At 38.2% G+C, this 18,165-nt stretch overlaps 1 protein-coding gene across 1 annotated transcript in view; it reads left to right on the top strand.

Annotated features, from left to right (window-relative positions):
* ITPR3 (inositol 1,4,5-trisphosphate receptor type 3) overlaps positions 1–18,165 on the top strand; it is a 544,698-nt gene that overhangs the window by 200,988 nt on the left and 325,545 nt on the right. Inside the window, exons 18-20 of the mRNA XM_082246986.1 lie at positions 1,312–1,494; positions 3,129–3,380; positions 5,567–5,705. Coding sequence (XP_082103112.1) covers positions 1,312–1,494; positions 3,129–3,380; positions 5,567–5,705 — 574 coding nt within the window. The remainder of the gene's footprint in view (positions 1–1,311; positions 1,495–3,128; positions 3,381–5,566; positions 5,706–18,165) is intronic.

Below are 18,165 nucleotides of genomic sequence, written 5' to 3'. Positions count from 1 at the left end.
CAGAGTGATCGTTGTCATGCCACGCCGCATTGATGCAGTAATTCATGCAAAATAAACCCCAGCCAAGTATTGAGTAGATACTATACTATAGTGCATGGATTTTTCAGTAAGCCAACATTTCTGCATTAAAAATGCTTTTTTTAGCTCTTCTGTAATATTCTAATTTTCTGAGATAGTGAATTTTCGGATTTCACTAGCTGTAAGCCATAATCATCAAAATTAAAAGAAAGCAATGCTTGAAATATATAACTCTGTGTGTAATGACTTTATATAATATGAGTTTCACTTTTTGAATTGAATTACTGGAATAAATTAACTTTTTTATGACATTCTAATTTTTGAGATGCACCTGTATTTTTAAGAAATGTTTTGAATAATAACACTAAGTAAATACATCCTAAATTTTGAGAAAAAAACAATTCCTTCTAAATAATTTATATGGGTTGAAAAGATGTTAATCATATTTCCTGCTGTTTTGTTAAAACTGAAACATGGATTTTAATCACTTCTTATTTTGAGCTGTATGATGATCTACCTGCTATAGTCACATGATCATTCCCAAAATTGTAATGTAAATATTGCTGGGAAAAGCAGTGACCTAGTTAAATGAACAGGAACATTTATCAAAGGGGCTGTATATACTAGCAGCATACAGAGCAGCCCAGTGTTGGCATGTTTGGCACAAATACAAAGAACGAACGTGTGAGTTTTCTAGTCGTTTTTGAAAACCACACCTTTCTAAAGTTTGAAAATTAAGTGTAATTAACAAAATAACTCATATAGTAATAATTTTGTTGTATCATTTTTTAGCAAAGTGAAGTTGCCCTTCAGTGTTAACCTGTACTTTATTTTAAAGTTTTAAAAGTAAAACATCCTGCCTGAAAGTTTGTTGTGGCCTGACTTTTGTTGACTCTTTAGCTAACTTCCATCTCCTGTTCCAATGAGAGTGCCCCAATTGGCCACTGAGGCCAAAAAGTCTGAAAGTCAAAAAGTTACAAAATTCAGGCCCCCCAGTAGTAAAAAAAGAAACAACAACAAAGAATCTTTACCTACTAATAAAGGTAATAGCAGGCAATGACAATTTAGGTGGTACTTTTACTTTAAAAACTTTGAATTGAAGTACTTCTCGTGTTTGATAAATAGACACCTAAATTCTTGTTATAAATCTATCGCATATCTCTTTACAGTTGTTTACTAATCACTCCTATTATTAGTAGTTTATTGGTAAGATGTGTAATAGGTAATTGCATAATTACATTTTATTGTAGAAATATTTATAAACATTTCTCTAATTGTTATATTTTTTTGTAGGCTTAGACCAGTAAAAGAGATGTCCCAGTCTCCAGAATATATGAGTATTGAGTATTGTGAAGAGGAGGTGTGGCTTGTCTGGTTAGATAAAAACAATGATACACATGATAAGAGCATCCGCCAGCTGTCACAAGAGGCGCGAGCAGGGAATGCTCATGACGAGAATGTACTCAAATACTACCGGTAGTAAATCTTGTTACACCTTCTGTGATGATGCAATTTTAAACTGCTCCCTCTAAGTTTATAAATGGCTGATTTCCCTACATAAAGGGGCTTGTACTTCTTTACACTTCTCTTACATGTTCAGTTCATTTAATGTTGCACTTTTAAAGTTATGATTTCAAGATGATTTAGCCTCTTGCCTTTGCCTTACTTTTTTTCTTTTACAGTCAGACAACAACACATAAACAATTAAAACTAGGGCCAATGTAGGAGGAAACACATTTTCTCTCCAGTGTCTTTTTTGAATTATGGGAAAAACGGGAATACCTGTAAAAAAATTTGCAAAGGCAGAATAGAGAAGCAGAATATTCTCTATAAAGTTATAGTATGAACTAGAAGCAGGACTCCAGCACTGCAATAAAAACATAATTTTATTTTTTTTATTGTCAGGTCTATTCACTTCAGTATATTGGTAATATATCATTGGTAATAAAACATTCAAGTTATGTGTGCACGAAAACCTCATAACAGTATACTGGAAAGACAAGAAGAGCGCCTCGAAGTGCAGTAGTTTTATTAGTACATAAAATGGACAAATGCTAGCTCACAAGGAATAATAGAATAAAAGCTCATCAGGTAGAATCCGGTGGTGGTGTGGTGCGGTGTGTCCGGGATCCAACGCCAGAGCCGAAACGGTAACTGGAGGCGAGGAGAGTGCGTGCACTCTGTGTCTTCCAGCTGACTGTGAAACCAGCTTGGACCGCAATGTAGACAGCGCGTGACATCATCAGCGGGCAAAAGGGGTACACAACGCGTTTCAGAGCATGCGGGACTGCCCCACTGGACATGCGCACTCCTTTTCAAGTGTACAAGGAGATGCAAGGACGAAGAATTTATGTGCTGATAGATTGGCATATAAACAACCAATTAAAAGGGCAATAGACTAAAGGAAGCACAAAGCGACAACAATTCACATGCACAGAAGGCAAAAGGATAACGGTTATGTTTGGACGATCAAAGATGTCACATGCAACAATTAGCTGTACAAGACTAGATACAAATCATATTAAATAGACATGATGATGAATAAAATGAAGTATAATCAAAGAGTAACAAAAAATTAGCAAATAAAGATAAAAATAATAAAAAATAAAAATCTATTAAGGACAAATTAATTTGCCTCAAATTTTGAGTCATATGTATAGGGGGGTAAAAGTGTAAGGCTGTCAAAATATCTGTCACCGGGGGGTGGGGGGGGGGGGGGAAATATTCCTGATATGTGTGCCCACAGAAAGGATCACTGTATCCACACACATACCAATATAAAGGAAAATTATACTATGTATGAAAAAAAAATTCAGTATGAGAGTCATATGGGGCAATAATAAATACTTACAGTAAGGTGTCTTCATTGAATATAGACTATACATTATAATGGGATAGGGGTACATGAAAAACGGTATGATTACAGGATGGTACTAATCTCTAACTCCTCATTCAGGCCATTGGGCGCAAGAGAATCCAGGGTATAGATCCATAACATATCATAATAGGCACTATTTAACCATTTTCTCTGACCATTGTCCTTTTAAATTATTGGTGCATAGGTTTTGCACATCTCACTTTCTTCCTTATTTTCCATCAATGTTGCACAGGTATCAGCTAAAGCTTTTTGCACGGATGTGTCTAGATCGCCAATACCTGGCTATACATGAAATCTCCAAACAACTAAGTGTTGACCTCATCTTTCTCTGCATGGCTGATGAAACGTTGCCTTTTGAGATCAGAGCTTCTTTCTGTCATCTCATGCTGCATGTCCATGTTGACAGAGACCCTCAAGAACTTGTTACACCAGTAAAATATGCCCGACTTTGGACTGAAATACCTACAGCCATCACCATCAAAGAGTAAGAAAAATGATATATATCCATATCTTGTCCTTTTTAAAGCATGTAATACATAATCTTTTTAAAATATTCAATACATAGTCTTTTAATTATATATAGTACTGTCATGTTGTAGTCCTTTCAAAATGGTATACAGTAGTTTGATTTTGTGCAAATATTTAAGCTTCAGTCTTTTGGTGTTAATCATTTGGCACAAAATCCTAACTTAGTGACTTTTTCAGCATAATAGTACTCTCTGAATCTGAACTGCTGTGATAGGATCAACTAGTGTAATAATATTGAGTTGAACACCATAATCTAGATTTTGCTTGTGATTTAGTGTTTAGGGGGCCATGTACAATGACCTGTTAAACAGCAGAATTTTCCATTACCTATGTAGTTTGAAGGTCTACCTAACTGGATTTTGCTGATCTTACTTTCTGGTTTAAGGGTAAATCATAACTAATAGGTGGCAGGCTTTGGTTTATGTTAACCTAACCTCTAAAGTTAACTCTTAAGGAGTTAGATTTCACTAAAAGTCTTACAGGTTACGCTGCAGTAACATATTAGGTTTAGGGTTATGTTTCCAGATTACAGTTAGATCAGTGAATGAATGAATAATACTTTTTAGTGGGTGATTAATTATTATTCACTATTATTTTTACATATGAAATAAAGATTAAACTAAAAAAAATTCCCATGATTAAAACAAAGAAAAGACAACTTGCAGATGCTTTAAATGTATGTACTTCCTAAACGATGGTAGGACTTGTACATAAAACAGCTAATGATTTGTTCTATTTGAGTTTATTCTGGTAAAATATTGTAATATGTGAAGATGCTTAATCTTCTGGCTCATTTTTGTTAGCATGAGGATTAGATAAAGTAATCTGTGGGGCATTGTTTGTGTTTTTTTCTCTTTAAAATGTCGATTTTATCGGGCTGCTCTGTATAGTCTGCCAACAAGTTTTTAATTAGTCAGAGTCAATTAGCATCCTTTTATGGATGTAGGAGCACACATAGGTGTAGCAGTTAGTGAGTTACTGGTGGTTGTAATTGGAGGGAGGAGTTCCTCTTTGTTTTCCCCTGGGAGATACTTTACTCCAGATAGAGATGTAGATACCTTACTGTCAGCCTGATGGGAACAATAGGGAACGCTCCAAGTATTGCCCAAAAACATTTATCCATTTTGAAGAATTGCTGTTATTGCGAACATTGTGGAACTAAGACCCAGTCAAAAACTTGAAAGGGTAAAACAATGGTTGGCCGGTTGGAATGAAAAAGTACTTTAGTTAAGTTCAACCTTCCTGATATCATCAACCGATGTGATCTCTGACCATATTGCATTATCCCTAAAAAATAAGGTGTGGGACCAGGATGTGAGAAAATACTGTAGCTGTGTTAATAAGATGGTTATATATGTGTGGTTAGGCATGACTCTATTTTCTGCAAGTTTGAACATTGGAAATGGCCTGTGTCCTATTACATTGTGATTTAGGGGTGTTTAGTAGTATTGACTGCACTGTCCCTGAGTGTGGCTCTATAGTTTGCACTTTGATTCCGATTAGGAGTTCTCTGTTTAAACCCCCTTTGTGATGGTAGATCTTAAAGTGTTACAAAACCCAAGACCCTGCATTCACTATATCTGGTCTCCCATAGTACACAGAACATGAAATGCAATTATTTTAGTAAATATAAACTGCTAAATACATTTTCTCATCAGCATTATATAGCTGTCTTGTGACTTCCATCAGTGTCTGGCCGAGCACTGGTTGAAGCGTGTAGGAGTTTTCATTCTCCTCTGACTGTCCTATGAGGCTGCATAACCCCTGACCCTCTGTCTGGACAGTGCTGATTGGCCCTGTGCTGATATCATGCAACCTTCCCCAAAAAAAAGCTCTCCAGCAATACACAGCAACTTAATGTGCAGAGTGCCCACAAGGCTCTGTTCTATCAGGAGATGGAATTTGGACTTTGGAAGAAGGGAAAGATCAGAGAAGACAGCATCAAACAATGCGCAGGATTGTTTCCTAAGTTTCCTCAGTTTCCTAAATGAGTATAACAAGCATGCTTTACTGCATATACAGACTGACTTTAATGTTGTGGGTTTAGTAACAATTTAAACAATTATGGGAACCATGATTATGCAGATTTATTGTTCAGTTTATGTTCAACCAACTGATTGTATTTATTTTATTTTTAAATAGTTATGACTCCAGCGATTCCAGAGATGATAAAAAAAATAAGTTTACAAACACAATGGAATTTGTGGAAGATTATCTGAATGCAGTTGTCAGTGAATCAATGCCATTTGCCAATGAGGAAAAAAACAAGCTTACATTTGAGGTAGAAACCTAAATTATAATTTAGAATGTAATTTTAAGAAATGTATGCATAAAATATGGATGTTTTGTTTTTCCTATGTGTCTCATCTGTGTGTTTTGTTGACGACTTCAGTCTAGATTATGTGTGGATGCAACCTTTCAAGTACATGCACACATCATTTGTTTGTGAACATGCTGAATAGAGCTCTCACTAATACTGTCCTCTAGATTGCTAGCATCAACTTGCAGAGTGTTTGGATCTCTATTTTCTGCCAGAAGCTTGGAATTTTTACACTACCTGCCAAAACAGCCACCTGCATCAAAATAATTGTAAACATGCACTTGGTTATGGTTCAGAGCATTGGACAATACATCTTAAAGCGAATATGTGCTGCATTTTATGTTTGAAACGAAAAGATTTGCATAGGGATTTTGTATGTGATGTTGATTTCTGCAAATTCAAGATACTCACATGAAGGAAGTGTACCAAAGTGGAGGGTCCCAAGAATGACAAATCATAAATTGTATGGTACAAATTAAATTATTGGATTTATTAAAAATACCATGAAGGTGTTGGCTGGTTTCGTTAAATATTTTTAAATAAAAGATTTGATTTACAACCATATAACTTCTGATTTCTAATCCTTTGGCCCTTCCTCATATTGATAAATCCTAATATATCTTAGCCCCACAATTCTTCCCATAAAGCCCACTTCCCAATGAAGGGGCACTTTCACACCTAAAAGTGGTGGGATGTTTGTAAGAGTTTTCTATCTTTGGGTCACATACATTCCAGACCTGTGAGTTCAATCAGTAGTCTCAAAGGGGTCCAAAATTAAATCGTCTCACCGCTTTATTCTTTCATATCGGCAAAATTTTCTTATGGACTGTCAGATTTGCACAATGCACTGAACCATCTCTTGTCCCAGGGAGTATTTGTGCCAGTATCTCTAGAGCAGTGTTTCTCAACCTTTTTTCAGTCGGGGCGCCCTTGAAAAGTATTTTAAGTCTAGAGGAACCCCTGTCCAAGGCTTGGTTCACGTTACTGTGTGTCGCAGAACACGTGCAAAATCGCGCTCGTTCCTGACACACAGACAAATGCTCTGCTCTTTAGGGGTGCCATTAATTATTACTGGTACCCCACACATTGGAAAACATGGGGTGCTTTTGGTGCGGCCCAATTTAAAAAAAAAGGATCAGGGACTTCTTTCCCTGCATTTCTGTGGGTAGGGAAGCCCACTGAAATTAATGGGCTGCCCTAAACGCAGCAAGCAGCCACAGAGATGTGAACCAAGGGCTTGTTCACATGTCAGGTTGGAAGGGTGGTAAAACCACATGGTTGAGCTGTTTTCACCTGCCCCAACTTCTCCCCCATTAGCTGCAAAGGCAGCAGCTGGGGGTGTACACATGCTGTGGCTGCACCCGGAGGTATACACAGGGTGAATGGGGCTGCACTGCAACCACCCCACAACTGTGTGCATTGCATGGTTGGGGTGTGGTAATGCTGCATTTACGGGCTTAAAACAGATGGTGAGGAGGCGACATATTGCCTCTTTACCACCTGGTACATGCTTCTGAAAAGCGATCTGAGCATGGATTTATTTTCAGAGTAGCAGCAGTCCTTGCTGCTATAACAAACAAGCCCTACAAAAGCAGTTCTGATGGTACAGGAATAGATAGGTCTGCATTAAAACATATATACAGACACACACACCGACACACACATGTACAAACACACACATACAGACACATGTACACACATATACACACACACACATGTACACACATACATACACATGTGTACACACACACACACACACATATACACACACAAATACACATATACACACACAAATATATATATATATATATATATATGTACATACACAGTATCTCACAAAAGTGAGTACACCCCTCACATTTTTGAAAATATTTTATTATATCTTTTCATGTGACAACACTGAAGAAATTACACTTTGCTATACAGTGTAAAGTGAGTGCACAGCGCTTGTATAACAGTGTAAATTTGCTGTCCCCTCAAAATAACTCAACACACAGCCATTAATGTCTAAACCGCTGGCAACAAAAGTGAGTACATCCCTAAGTCAAAATCTCCAAATTGGGCCCAAAGTGTCAATATTTTGTATGGTCACCAATATTTTCCAGCACTGCCTTAACCCTCTTGGGCATGGAGTTGACCAGAGCTTCACAGTTTGCATCTGGAGTCCTCTTCCACTCCTCCGTGATGACATCAGGGTGCTGGTGGATGTTAGAGACATTGCACTCCTCCACCTTCCTTTTGAGGATGCCCCACAAATGCTCAATAGGGTCTAAGTCTGGAGACAGGCCAGTCCATCACCTTTGCCCTCAGCTTCTTTAGCCAGGCAGTGGTTGTCTGGGAGTTGTGTTTGGGGTCATAATTATGTTGGAATACTGCCCTGCGGCCCAGTTTCTGAAGGGAGGGGATCATGCTCTGCTTCAGTATGTCACAGTCCATGTTGGCTTCCATGGTTGCCTCAATGAACTGTAGCTCCCCAGTGCCGGCAGCACTCATGCAGCCCCAGACCATGACACTCCCACCACCATGCTTGACTGTAGGCAAGACACACTTGTCTTTGTACTCCTCACCTGGTTGCTGCCACACACGCTTGACACCATCTGAACCAAATAAGTTTATCTTGGTCTCATACAGTTCCAGTAATCCATGTCCATAGTCTGCTTATTTTCAGCAGACTGTCCCCAGGCTTTCTTGTGCATCATCTTTAGAAAAGGCTTCCTTCTGGGAGGACAGCCATGCAGACCAATTTGATGCAGTGTGCGGCGTATGGTCTGAGCACTGTCAGGCTGACCCCCCACCCCTTCAACATCTGCAGCAATGCTGGTAGCACTCATACGTCTATTTCCCAAAGACAACCTCTGGATATGACGTTGAGCACGTGCACTGACCTTCTTTGGTCGACCATGGCGAGGCCTGTTCTGTCATGTTAAACCACTGTATGGTCTTATTATCAAAAAAACTATCAGCGCAAAAATGTGATAAATAATCTCTATGTGCTAAAACCTTAAATATATGTGCAATAAATCAACAGAGTGCACAGGTAAATCACATTCAGCTGCAAACACTAAAAGTGCTTACACCTTCACAATCAAATACCAATAAAAAAAAACAAACAGTGTTGCGCCAGAAAATCAACTGTGATATAAGTGAAATTCATAAATCACAAATTACGTCAATGCTTCTCAGCTGTGACTTCCTCGGTAGGGGTGGCTCCCGAGGAAGTCACAGCTGAGAAGCATTGATGTAACGTGTATAGGGGACGAAGCCTGCATACCCGGCGTTGCATCTTTCTCTGATCTGCCACGAACTGTGTTTTAAGCAGGCACTGCTAAGTGCCATGTATGTAAGTGCAGCTATTTATTCATTAAATTACTGTTTAAATAAGCAGAGAGCACTATATTTCTTCTTTTTTAATCTTCATGTATGACCATCTATGATCGGAAGTGGAATCCAGGATCAGCCTCCCTGTTTATAGTCTGACATCTCCCCTGTTTGAGGGAGAAATGCTCGGATTGACCTGCATTACTCAGGTCTAGAAACAAGGTGAGAGGCCACTTTGTATGGTGAAGGAATACACATTCCCTGAGGTGTCACCTGCTTGGATTTATTTGATGGACATTTATTCACATATTTTTCACTGTATGGTCTTGGCCACCATGCTGGAGCTCAGTTTCAGGGTCTTGGCAATCTTCTTATAGCCTAGTGAAAATACTGAAAAACTAAGTACCTGCGCTGCTTAAACCGAAACCATAAACATAAATATCAGTTGTGCTAATAGATAAATAACATCATAAAGTGCTCGTGCGAATAACTGTGCAACTGTGTATATAAATATAGTAAATATAACAGCATAAATATTATAAATAAACTCATATGTGTAACATATCATATATCAAAAGTATTTTTAAATATAAAGTTCATAACAATAAATATCTTCCAAACTGAATAAAGTGCAAGTCTCTTGTGCTATTATAAGTGCTTCGTGCTCAAGGTATATGGATAAAGTGCCGGTGCTCAGTCCTTGTGAGTTAGTGCTCCCCTCTCGGTCCCACACTCACCAGAAGCAGAGAATAATATCGCCTTAAAAACTGGTTGTATAAGGTAACCGCCTCTTATGGATCACCAACAGATATAAGCTGTAGATCTCCTGTGCCTCTATATCCAGGTAAATATCCAGGTGATGCTCCCCAGTGTCATGAAAAGAAAAGGGCCATCATCGTGCAGTATATTCTAAAAGATTTATTTATCACGCAATAAAAGGTACACTTACAAAACAAAAAGAATCAATCCGCCTTTAGCAAACCCACGGGACGCCAAACGAATGGCCGTGCGTTCCACCCGTGTAACCGGAAGCCGGAAGCCGGAAGAGGTTGCAGCCGGAAATGACGTACTACGTGTTCGGACGGCTTGACGCGTTTCGCTCCGCCAATCAGAGCGTTCTCAAAAGCGAGGGCGTCGCGAACACGTACTACTATATATATCATTCACAATTTAAAGTTATCATAAACACCTGCGTCGGACCGGAAATGACGAAGACCGGAAATGGAACGCCGCCATCTTAGTTCACCCCATTTTGCCGACTGTCATACTCCATCTTAGTCCACCCGGAACCCAAGCCGTATATAGTGGAAATATGCAAAAATATGTATATATATGTGGCTAAGCCAACCCAGCCACGCATATGGTGTGTATAATATACTGAACGATAAACTAATTTGACCGTATCTATAGTCAAAAATCAAAAATCAAAAGACGTCCAGTTCCGGTTCTCCTTCCTGATTGTCCCTATATATGAACATTACATACAGAAATAAATACAACACACCTACAATATATTAACAACACACAATAATGTTATATTGCACCATAATATCCTAGCAGCCTATCATATAGTTATTAACACCCATATGTCCATATCGGACTCTAATTTGGATACTAATACAAACTTTATACAATACTCAGCCACATATGACGCTGGCTCATAAGTCAATTAATAATTATCCTGTGTAAATTCCACTAAAAGATCATAAAGTGATGTGTGCTGAGTTGGTGGTCTACAAACTACAACTATAACTATATAAAAATATAAAAATGTAAATATATAAAAATGTATAAAATTAAAAATCATTTATAAAACAATTAATATCTAAATCTACATTAAGGCCTAAGGGGACCATGCTCTTAAGCTGTTGGATCCACCAAGTTTCATTTTGGGAAACTGCTCTCCTCATGTGTGTTCCTCTCCAATGTGCATTGATTTTATCTATGCCACAAAAAATTAATTTAGAGGGATCTTTGTTGTGAAAAAGTCTAAAATGGTTCGATAGATTGTGTTTGCGGAACCCCTTTTTAATGTTACAAATGTGTTCCCTCAAACGTATTCTAAGCTCCCTTGTGGTGCGGCCCACGTACTGCAGGCCGCATTCACATTGTAACAAATATGTCACGTGAGTGCTGCTACAAGAAATAAATTCTTTTATTTCATATTCTTTTTTTGTGGTCCAGGATTCAAATTTCTTTATGCTCCTTCTTTTGTCCTTACGGCAGGTGGTGCAAGCCACACAGCGCCCGCATTTATAAAAACCTGTTCTATCCAGAAATGTAACTAATTTCTTTGGGGGGTTGGGGATACTCTTGACAATCCTATCTTTAAGAACAGGAGGCCTTCTGTAAATAAATTTAGGCTTATTAGGCAACATTTTTTTAAAAATAGGATCTCTCAGTAAGATGCTCCAATGCTTCTTTGTGCTTTTCTCCACTTGTTTATATTGTTGATTGAACTCAGTGCAGAATGCAATTTCAAAACTCCTATTATTCACAGTTTTGGGTTTATCTGCCAGTAATGTTTTTCTCTCCAGGTCACCCACTTGATTTCTTATTTTCTCAAGATGTTTTCTCTTATATCCTTTCTCTTCAAACCTCTTAATTAGGACTTCTGATTGTTCCTTAAAATCTCTATCTCTATTACAGTTTCTTTTTATCCTCAGCATTTGCCCTTTCAGCACAGCTGAGATCCATTTAGGGTGGTGACCACTGCTGGTTGGGATGTAGCTATTACGATCTGTACTCTTAAAATAAGTTTTAGTGAAAAGATTGTCACCATTTTTAAAAATTGTAAGATCCAGATAATTTACTTCCTGAGTGCTAAAACTTTCAGTAAAACCAATCCCATACCCATTGTTGTTTATTTCAGAGATAAAATCCATAAAAGAATTATGTGACCCCTCCCATATTATAAAAATATCGTCGATGTATCTAACATACATCTTGAGAGGGGTATGGGGTTTCTTAAAAATAGTTTCTGATTCCCATTTACTCATAAAGAGGTTTGCAACCGTGGGGGCATATTTAGCCCCCATGGCTACACCTCTGGTTTGATTATAGTATTGGCCATCATGCCAAAAATAATTGTTTTGCATGGCCATATTTAAAATTTCCAATATGAAATTTATTTGTTTCTGCGGGAGTTTATTATCCAATTTTAATGCCCATTCTACAGCTTTGCTAGCATCTTTTTGTTTGATGTTAGTATATAACGAATTAACGTCTATACTAGCTAGAATGGTGTTTTCTGTAACCTTTAAGTCTGCTATACGATTAATCAGATCTTTGCTATCTCTTAGGTACGCCGGGCATTTTTGTGCAAGTGGTTGGAGATGGTAGTCAACATATTCTCCTACCCTGGAGTATACTGAATCCACCCCATTAATAATGGGGCGCCCCGGTGGGTTGACTGTATTTTTGTGAATTTTCGGGTTATGATAAATAATAGGTTTTTTTGGGTGGTCTGGTATGAGATATCTGGCCTCTTTTTTGTTAAGGATCCCTTCTTTTTGTGCCTTCTTAATTTTCTTTGTCAACATCGCTTTCAATTTTTTAATTGGATCGCCTTTCAGTTTGGTATATGTCTCTTTATCTTCAACTAGACGGTTAAGCTCTTTAATGTAATGTTCTTTATCCATAACCACAATTCCCCCCCCCCCTTGTCCGCAGGTCTTATAATTATGTCATTGTCTTTTTCCAATTTCTTTATGCTCTGCTTAATTACTTTGCTACCTTTTATGGGGTGTATTGATATATTCTCTAAATCCTGTTCCACCATCAATTTGAAGACTTCTAGACATTGGTTTCTGGGGTTCTTGGGGTTAAAAGTGGACTTGTTTCTTAAACCACTATGGATGTATTCATCCTCTACTAAAGTGCTAGTGACTGGTTTATTAAAAAAATGTTTTTTAATATTTAAAACTCTAACAAACTTGTGTAAATCAATAAAAACTTTAAATTTATTTAACTGCTTAGGAGGTGCATATTTTAATCCTTTATCTAAAATCTCTAATTCCTCCTCATTAAAAATCTTTTTACTTAAGTTAAAAATACCCGCGCCTATACATCTCTTTTCCTTTTTCTTCTGTCCTCCCCTGCATCCTCTCTTCTTACCTCTCCTCCTTGTGGGGGGTGTGTGTTGTGTCCCCTGTATGGGCCTCTGTAGGGGCCTCTCGGTCTCCAATAATTCTGTCCCCTCGGTGGGCCCCAGTATTGTCCCCTTCCTCTGTATCCACCTCTTCCTCTCCCTGGTGGTCTCCCTTGTCCTTGATCCCAAAAATCCCCTCTATAGGGCGGTCTATATTGCTGGTCATATAATCTCTGATCTTGATAATATTCTCTGGGAGCAGGGCTAATAGGTGAGATGGGGTCGTACCTGTTGTGTGTAGGGACATTATATCTGGGGGACTGTTGGTATGGGGTGTCATTCCTATTTACTCTCACCGGGGTCTGTGGAGTATTTTCTGGTGTCCTAGTAGGTGTCTCAGAAGGGAAAGTGAAAGTAACCTCCCTTTCAGGTGTGGTATCTCGGGATTGTGTGTTGGTTTCAGTCTCATCCTCCTGCCATTTATACACATTCCCCTGTTTATAATCATTACAATCCCTGTGAAATTTTTTTATCTTTTTCTTTTGTGTATCTTTATCAAGTTTAGCTATATGATCCTGGATATTTTTCATTTTCTCTTTGTACTCTGCATTATCTAAAAAAGGCTCCAAAATTTCTTTCAGGCCCTTCACCTTGTTTTCCAGCATTTCAAGTTTGGTTTTTCTCCTTGAAATGATCAGACCTAATAATTTCTGTTCGCAGCCATTGAAGAAGTTATACCAACTCTCTTCTAATTCTTTCGTCTCTAGACCATCATTAGGGGCTATATCCCACCTAAGTCGTCTAGGTGTGATGCCCTCCTTTAAATATTGACTTAAGGTGGTAATATCCCACCAAGATCTAATTTGTTTGTCTAGAGTGCTGCGAAGTTGTTTAAGGCTACGATCTACATCCATATTAATTGTGCTTAATGAGAATATCTCTTCAGAATTAATATTCTTTTTGCTAATCAAACTAAATAAATCCATAGCTGCAAAGCCAAAAAAAAATATATATAATATTTTTTTGAAAACTAGAGTGTGAGGGGCTTGCGCTTAGGAAACCTCGGTTCAGTGAATATAAATAAATTAATAACTAAGTAATAAATCAATAAATTAAATACATAAGCTGCTGCTAGGTAGAAAAGGTGACACCTTTCAAACAATACTGAAAAACTAAGTACCTGCGCTGCTTAAACCGAAACCATAAACATAAATATCAGTTGTGCTAATAGATAAATAACATCATAAAGTGCTCGTGCGAATAACTGTGCAACTGTGTATATAAATATAGTAAATATAACAGCATAAATATTATAAATAAACTCATATGTGTAACATATCATATATCAAAAGTATTTTTAAATATAAAGTTCATAACAATAAATATCTTCCAAACTGAATAAAGTGCAAGTCTCTTGTGCTATTATAAGTGCTTCGTGCTCAAGGTATATGGATAAAGTGCCGGTGCTCAGTCCTTGTGAGTTAGTGCTCCCCTCTCGGTCCCACACTCACCAGAAGCAGAGAATAATATCGCCTTAAAAACTGGTTGTATAAGGTAACCGCCTCTTATGGATCACCAACAGATATAAGCTGTAGATCTCCTGTGCCTCTATATCCAGGTAAATATCCAGGTGATGCTCCCCAGTGTCATGAAAAGAAAAGGGCCATCATCGTGCAGTATATTCTAAAAGATTTATTTATCACGCAATAAAAGGTACACTTACAAAACAAAAAGAATCAATCCGCCTTTAGCAAACCCACGGGACGCCAAACGAATGGCCGTGCGTTCCACCCGTGTAACCGGAAGCCGGAAGCCGGAAGAGGTTGCAGCCGGAAATGACGTACTACGTGTTCGGACGGCTTGACGCGTTTCGCTCCGCCAATCAGAGCGTTCTCAAAAGCGAGGGCGTCGCGAACACGTACTACTATATATATCATTCACAATTTAAAGTTATCATAAACACCTGCGTCGGACCGGAAATGACGAAGACCGGAAATGGAACGCCGCCATCTTAGTTCACCCCATTTTGCCGACTGTCATACTCCATCTTAGTCCACCCGGAACCCAAGCCGTATATAGTGGAAATATGCAAAAATATGTATATATATGTGGCTAAGCCAACCCAGCCACGCATATGGTGTGTATAATATACTGAACGATAAACTAATTTGACCGTATCTATAGTCAAAAATCAAAAATCAAAAGACGTCCAGTTCCGGTTCTCCTTCCTGATTGTCCCTATATATGAACATTACATACAGAAATAAATACAACACACCTACAATATATTAACAACACACAATAATGTTATATTGCACCATAATATCCTAGCAGCCTATCATATAGTTATTAACACCCATATGTCCATATCGGACTCTAATTTGGATACTAATACAAACTTTATACAATACTCAGCCACATATGACGCTGGCTCATAAGTCAATTAATAATTATCCTGTGTAAATTCCACTAAAAGATCATAAAGTGATGTGTGCTGAGTTGGTGGTCTACAAACTACAACTATAACTATATAAAAATATAAAAATGTAAATATATAAAAATGTATAAAATTAAAAATCATTTATAAAACAATTAATATCTAAATCTACATTAAGGCCTAAGGGGACCATGCTCTTAAGCTGTTGGCCTTATAGCCTAGGCCATCTTTACGTAGAGAAACAATTGTTTTTTTCAAATCCTCAGAGAATTCATTAGCATGAGGTGCCATGTTGAACTTCCAGTGACCAGTATGAAAGAGTGAGAGTGATAACACCAAATTTAACACACCTGAGACCTTGTAACACTAACGAGTCACATGACTCCGGGACAGAAAAATGGCTAATTGGGCCCAATTTTGACATTTTCCCTTAGGGGTGTACTCGCTTTTGTTGCCAGCGGTTTAGACATTAATGGCTGTGTGTTGAGTTATTTTGAGGGGACAGCAAATTTACACTGTTATACAAGCTGTACACTCAATACTTTACATTGTAGCAAAGTGTCATTTCTTCAGTGGTGTCACATGAAAAGATATACTAAAATATTTACAAAAATGTAAGGGGTGAGATACTGTATATATATATATATATATATATATATATATACATACAGTACTTTTCGAAAGTATTCGGCCCCTTGAACTTTTTGACCTTTTGCCCCATTTCAGGCTTCAAACATAAAGATATAAAACTGTAATTTTTTGTGAAGAATCAACAACAAGTGGGACACAATCATGAAGTGGAACAAAATTTATTGGATATTTCAAACTTTTTTAACAAATAAAAAACTGAAAAATTGGGCGTGCAAAATTATTCAGCCCCCTTAAGTTAATAATTTGTAGCGCCCCCTTTTGCTGCGATTACAACTGTAAGTCGCTTGGGGTATGTCTCTATCAGTTTTGCACATCGAGAGACTGAAATTTTTGCCCATTCCTCCTTGCAAAACAGCTAGAGCTCAGTGAGGTTGGATGGAGAGCGTTTGTGAACAGCAGTTTTCAGTTCTTTCCACAGATTCTCGATTGGATTCAGGTCTGGACTTTGACTTGACCATTCTAACACCTGCATATGTTTATTTGTGAACCATTCCATTGTAGATTTAGCTTTATGTTTTGGATCATTGTCTTGTTGGAAGACAAATCTCTGTCCCAGTCTCAGGTCTTTTGCAGATTCCATCAGGTTTTCTTCCAGAATGGTCCTGTATTTGGCTCCATCCATCTTCCCATCAATTTTAACCATCTTCCCTGTCCCTGCTGAAGAAAAGCAGGCCCAAACCATGATGCTGCCACCACCATGTTTCACAGTGGGGATGGTGTGTTCAGGGTGATGAGCTGTGTTGCTTTTACGCCAAACATAACGTTTTGCATTGTTACCAAAAAGTTTGATTTTGGTTTCATGTGACCAGAGCACCTTCTTCCACATGTTTGGTGTCTCCCAGGTGGCTTGTGGCAAACTTTAAACAACACTTTTTATGGATATCTTTAAGAAATGGCTTTCTTCTTGCCACTCTTCCATAAAGGCCAGATTTGTGCAGTATACGACTGATTGTTGTCCTATGGACAGAGTCTCCCACCTCAGCTGTAGATCTCTGCAGTTCATCCTGAGTGATCATAGGCCTCTTGGCTGCATCTCTGATCAGTCTTCTCCTTGTATGAGCTGAAAGTTTAGAGGCACGGCCAGGTCTTCGTAGATTTGCAGTGGTCTGATACTCCTTCCATTTTAATATTATCGCTTGCATAGTGCTCCTTGGGATGTTTAAAGCTTGGGAAATCTTTTTGTATCCAAATCCGGGTTTAAACTTCTCCACAACAGTATCTCGGACCTGCCTGGTGTGTTCCTTGTTCTTCATGGTGCTCTCTGCACTTTAAACGGACCTCTGAGACTATCACAGTGCAGGTGCATTTATACGGAGACTTGATTACACACAGGTGGATTCTATTTATCATCATTAGTCATTTAGGTCAATATTGGATCATTCAGAGATCCTCACTGAACTTCTAGATAGAGTTTGCTGCACTGAAAGTAAAGGGGCTGAATAATTTTGCACGCCCAATTTTTCAGTTTTTTATTTGTTAACAAAGTTTGAAATATCCAATACATTTCGTTCCACTTCATGATTGTGTCCCACTTGTTGTTGATTCTTCACAAAAAATTAAATTTATACATACATACATATAAATACACAAACATATAATTACATATACACACACACACATACACACATAAAGCCTTTTAAAACATTCTGGCACAGTACTTTTTTCATTTAGCCGGGTATTGCACTGTAGGGGGAAGCAGAGAGCACAGAACACTTTCCCTCCCTTTACTTTCACTTTTGAGGCTGACGAGGTCTCTATCAGTGCCGATGTACAGTATGGCAGGGAATCCGGAGGTCATGCTCATCTGACAATCCTTCTCTCCCATGATCCTGCGGCACTCTGATTGAGAAGGACTGCTCTAGAGGAAAGGTTCAAAGGTTTCTATTCAACTCTGTTCATGGTATCAAAAACCAATAGATCCTGTA

Source organism: Pelophylax lessonae, assembly GCF_965119305.1.
Source record: "Pelophylax lessonae genome assembly, chromosome: 2".
Taxonomy (NCBI): Eukaryota; Metazoa; Chordata; class Amphibia; order Anura; family Ranidae; genus Pelophylax; species Pelophylax lessonae.
The sequence above is the reverse complement of the archived record's forward strand: the minus strand, read 5'-3'. Positions and strand labels throughout refer to the sequence as shown.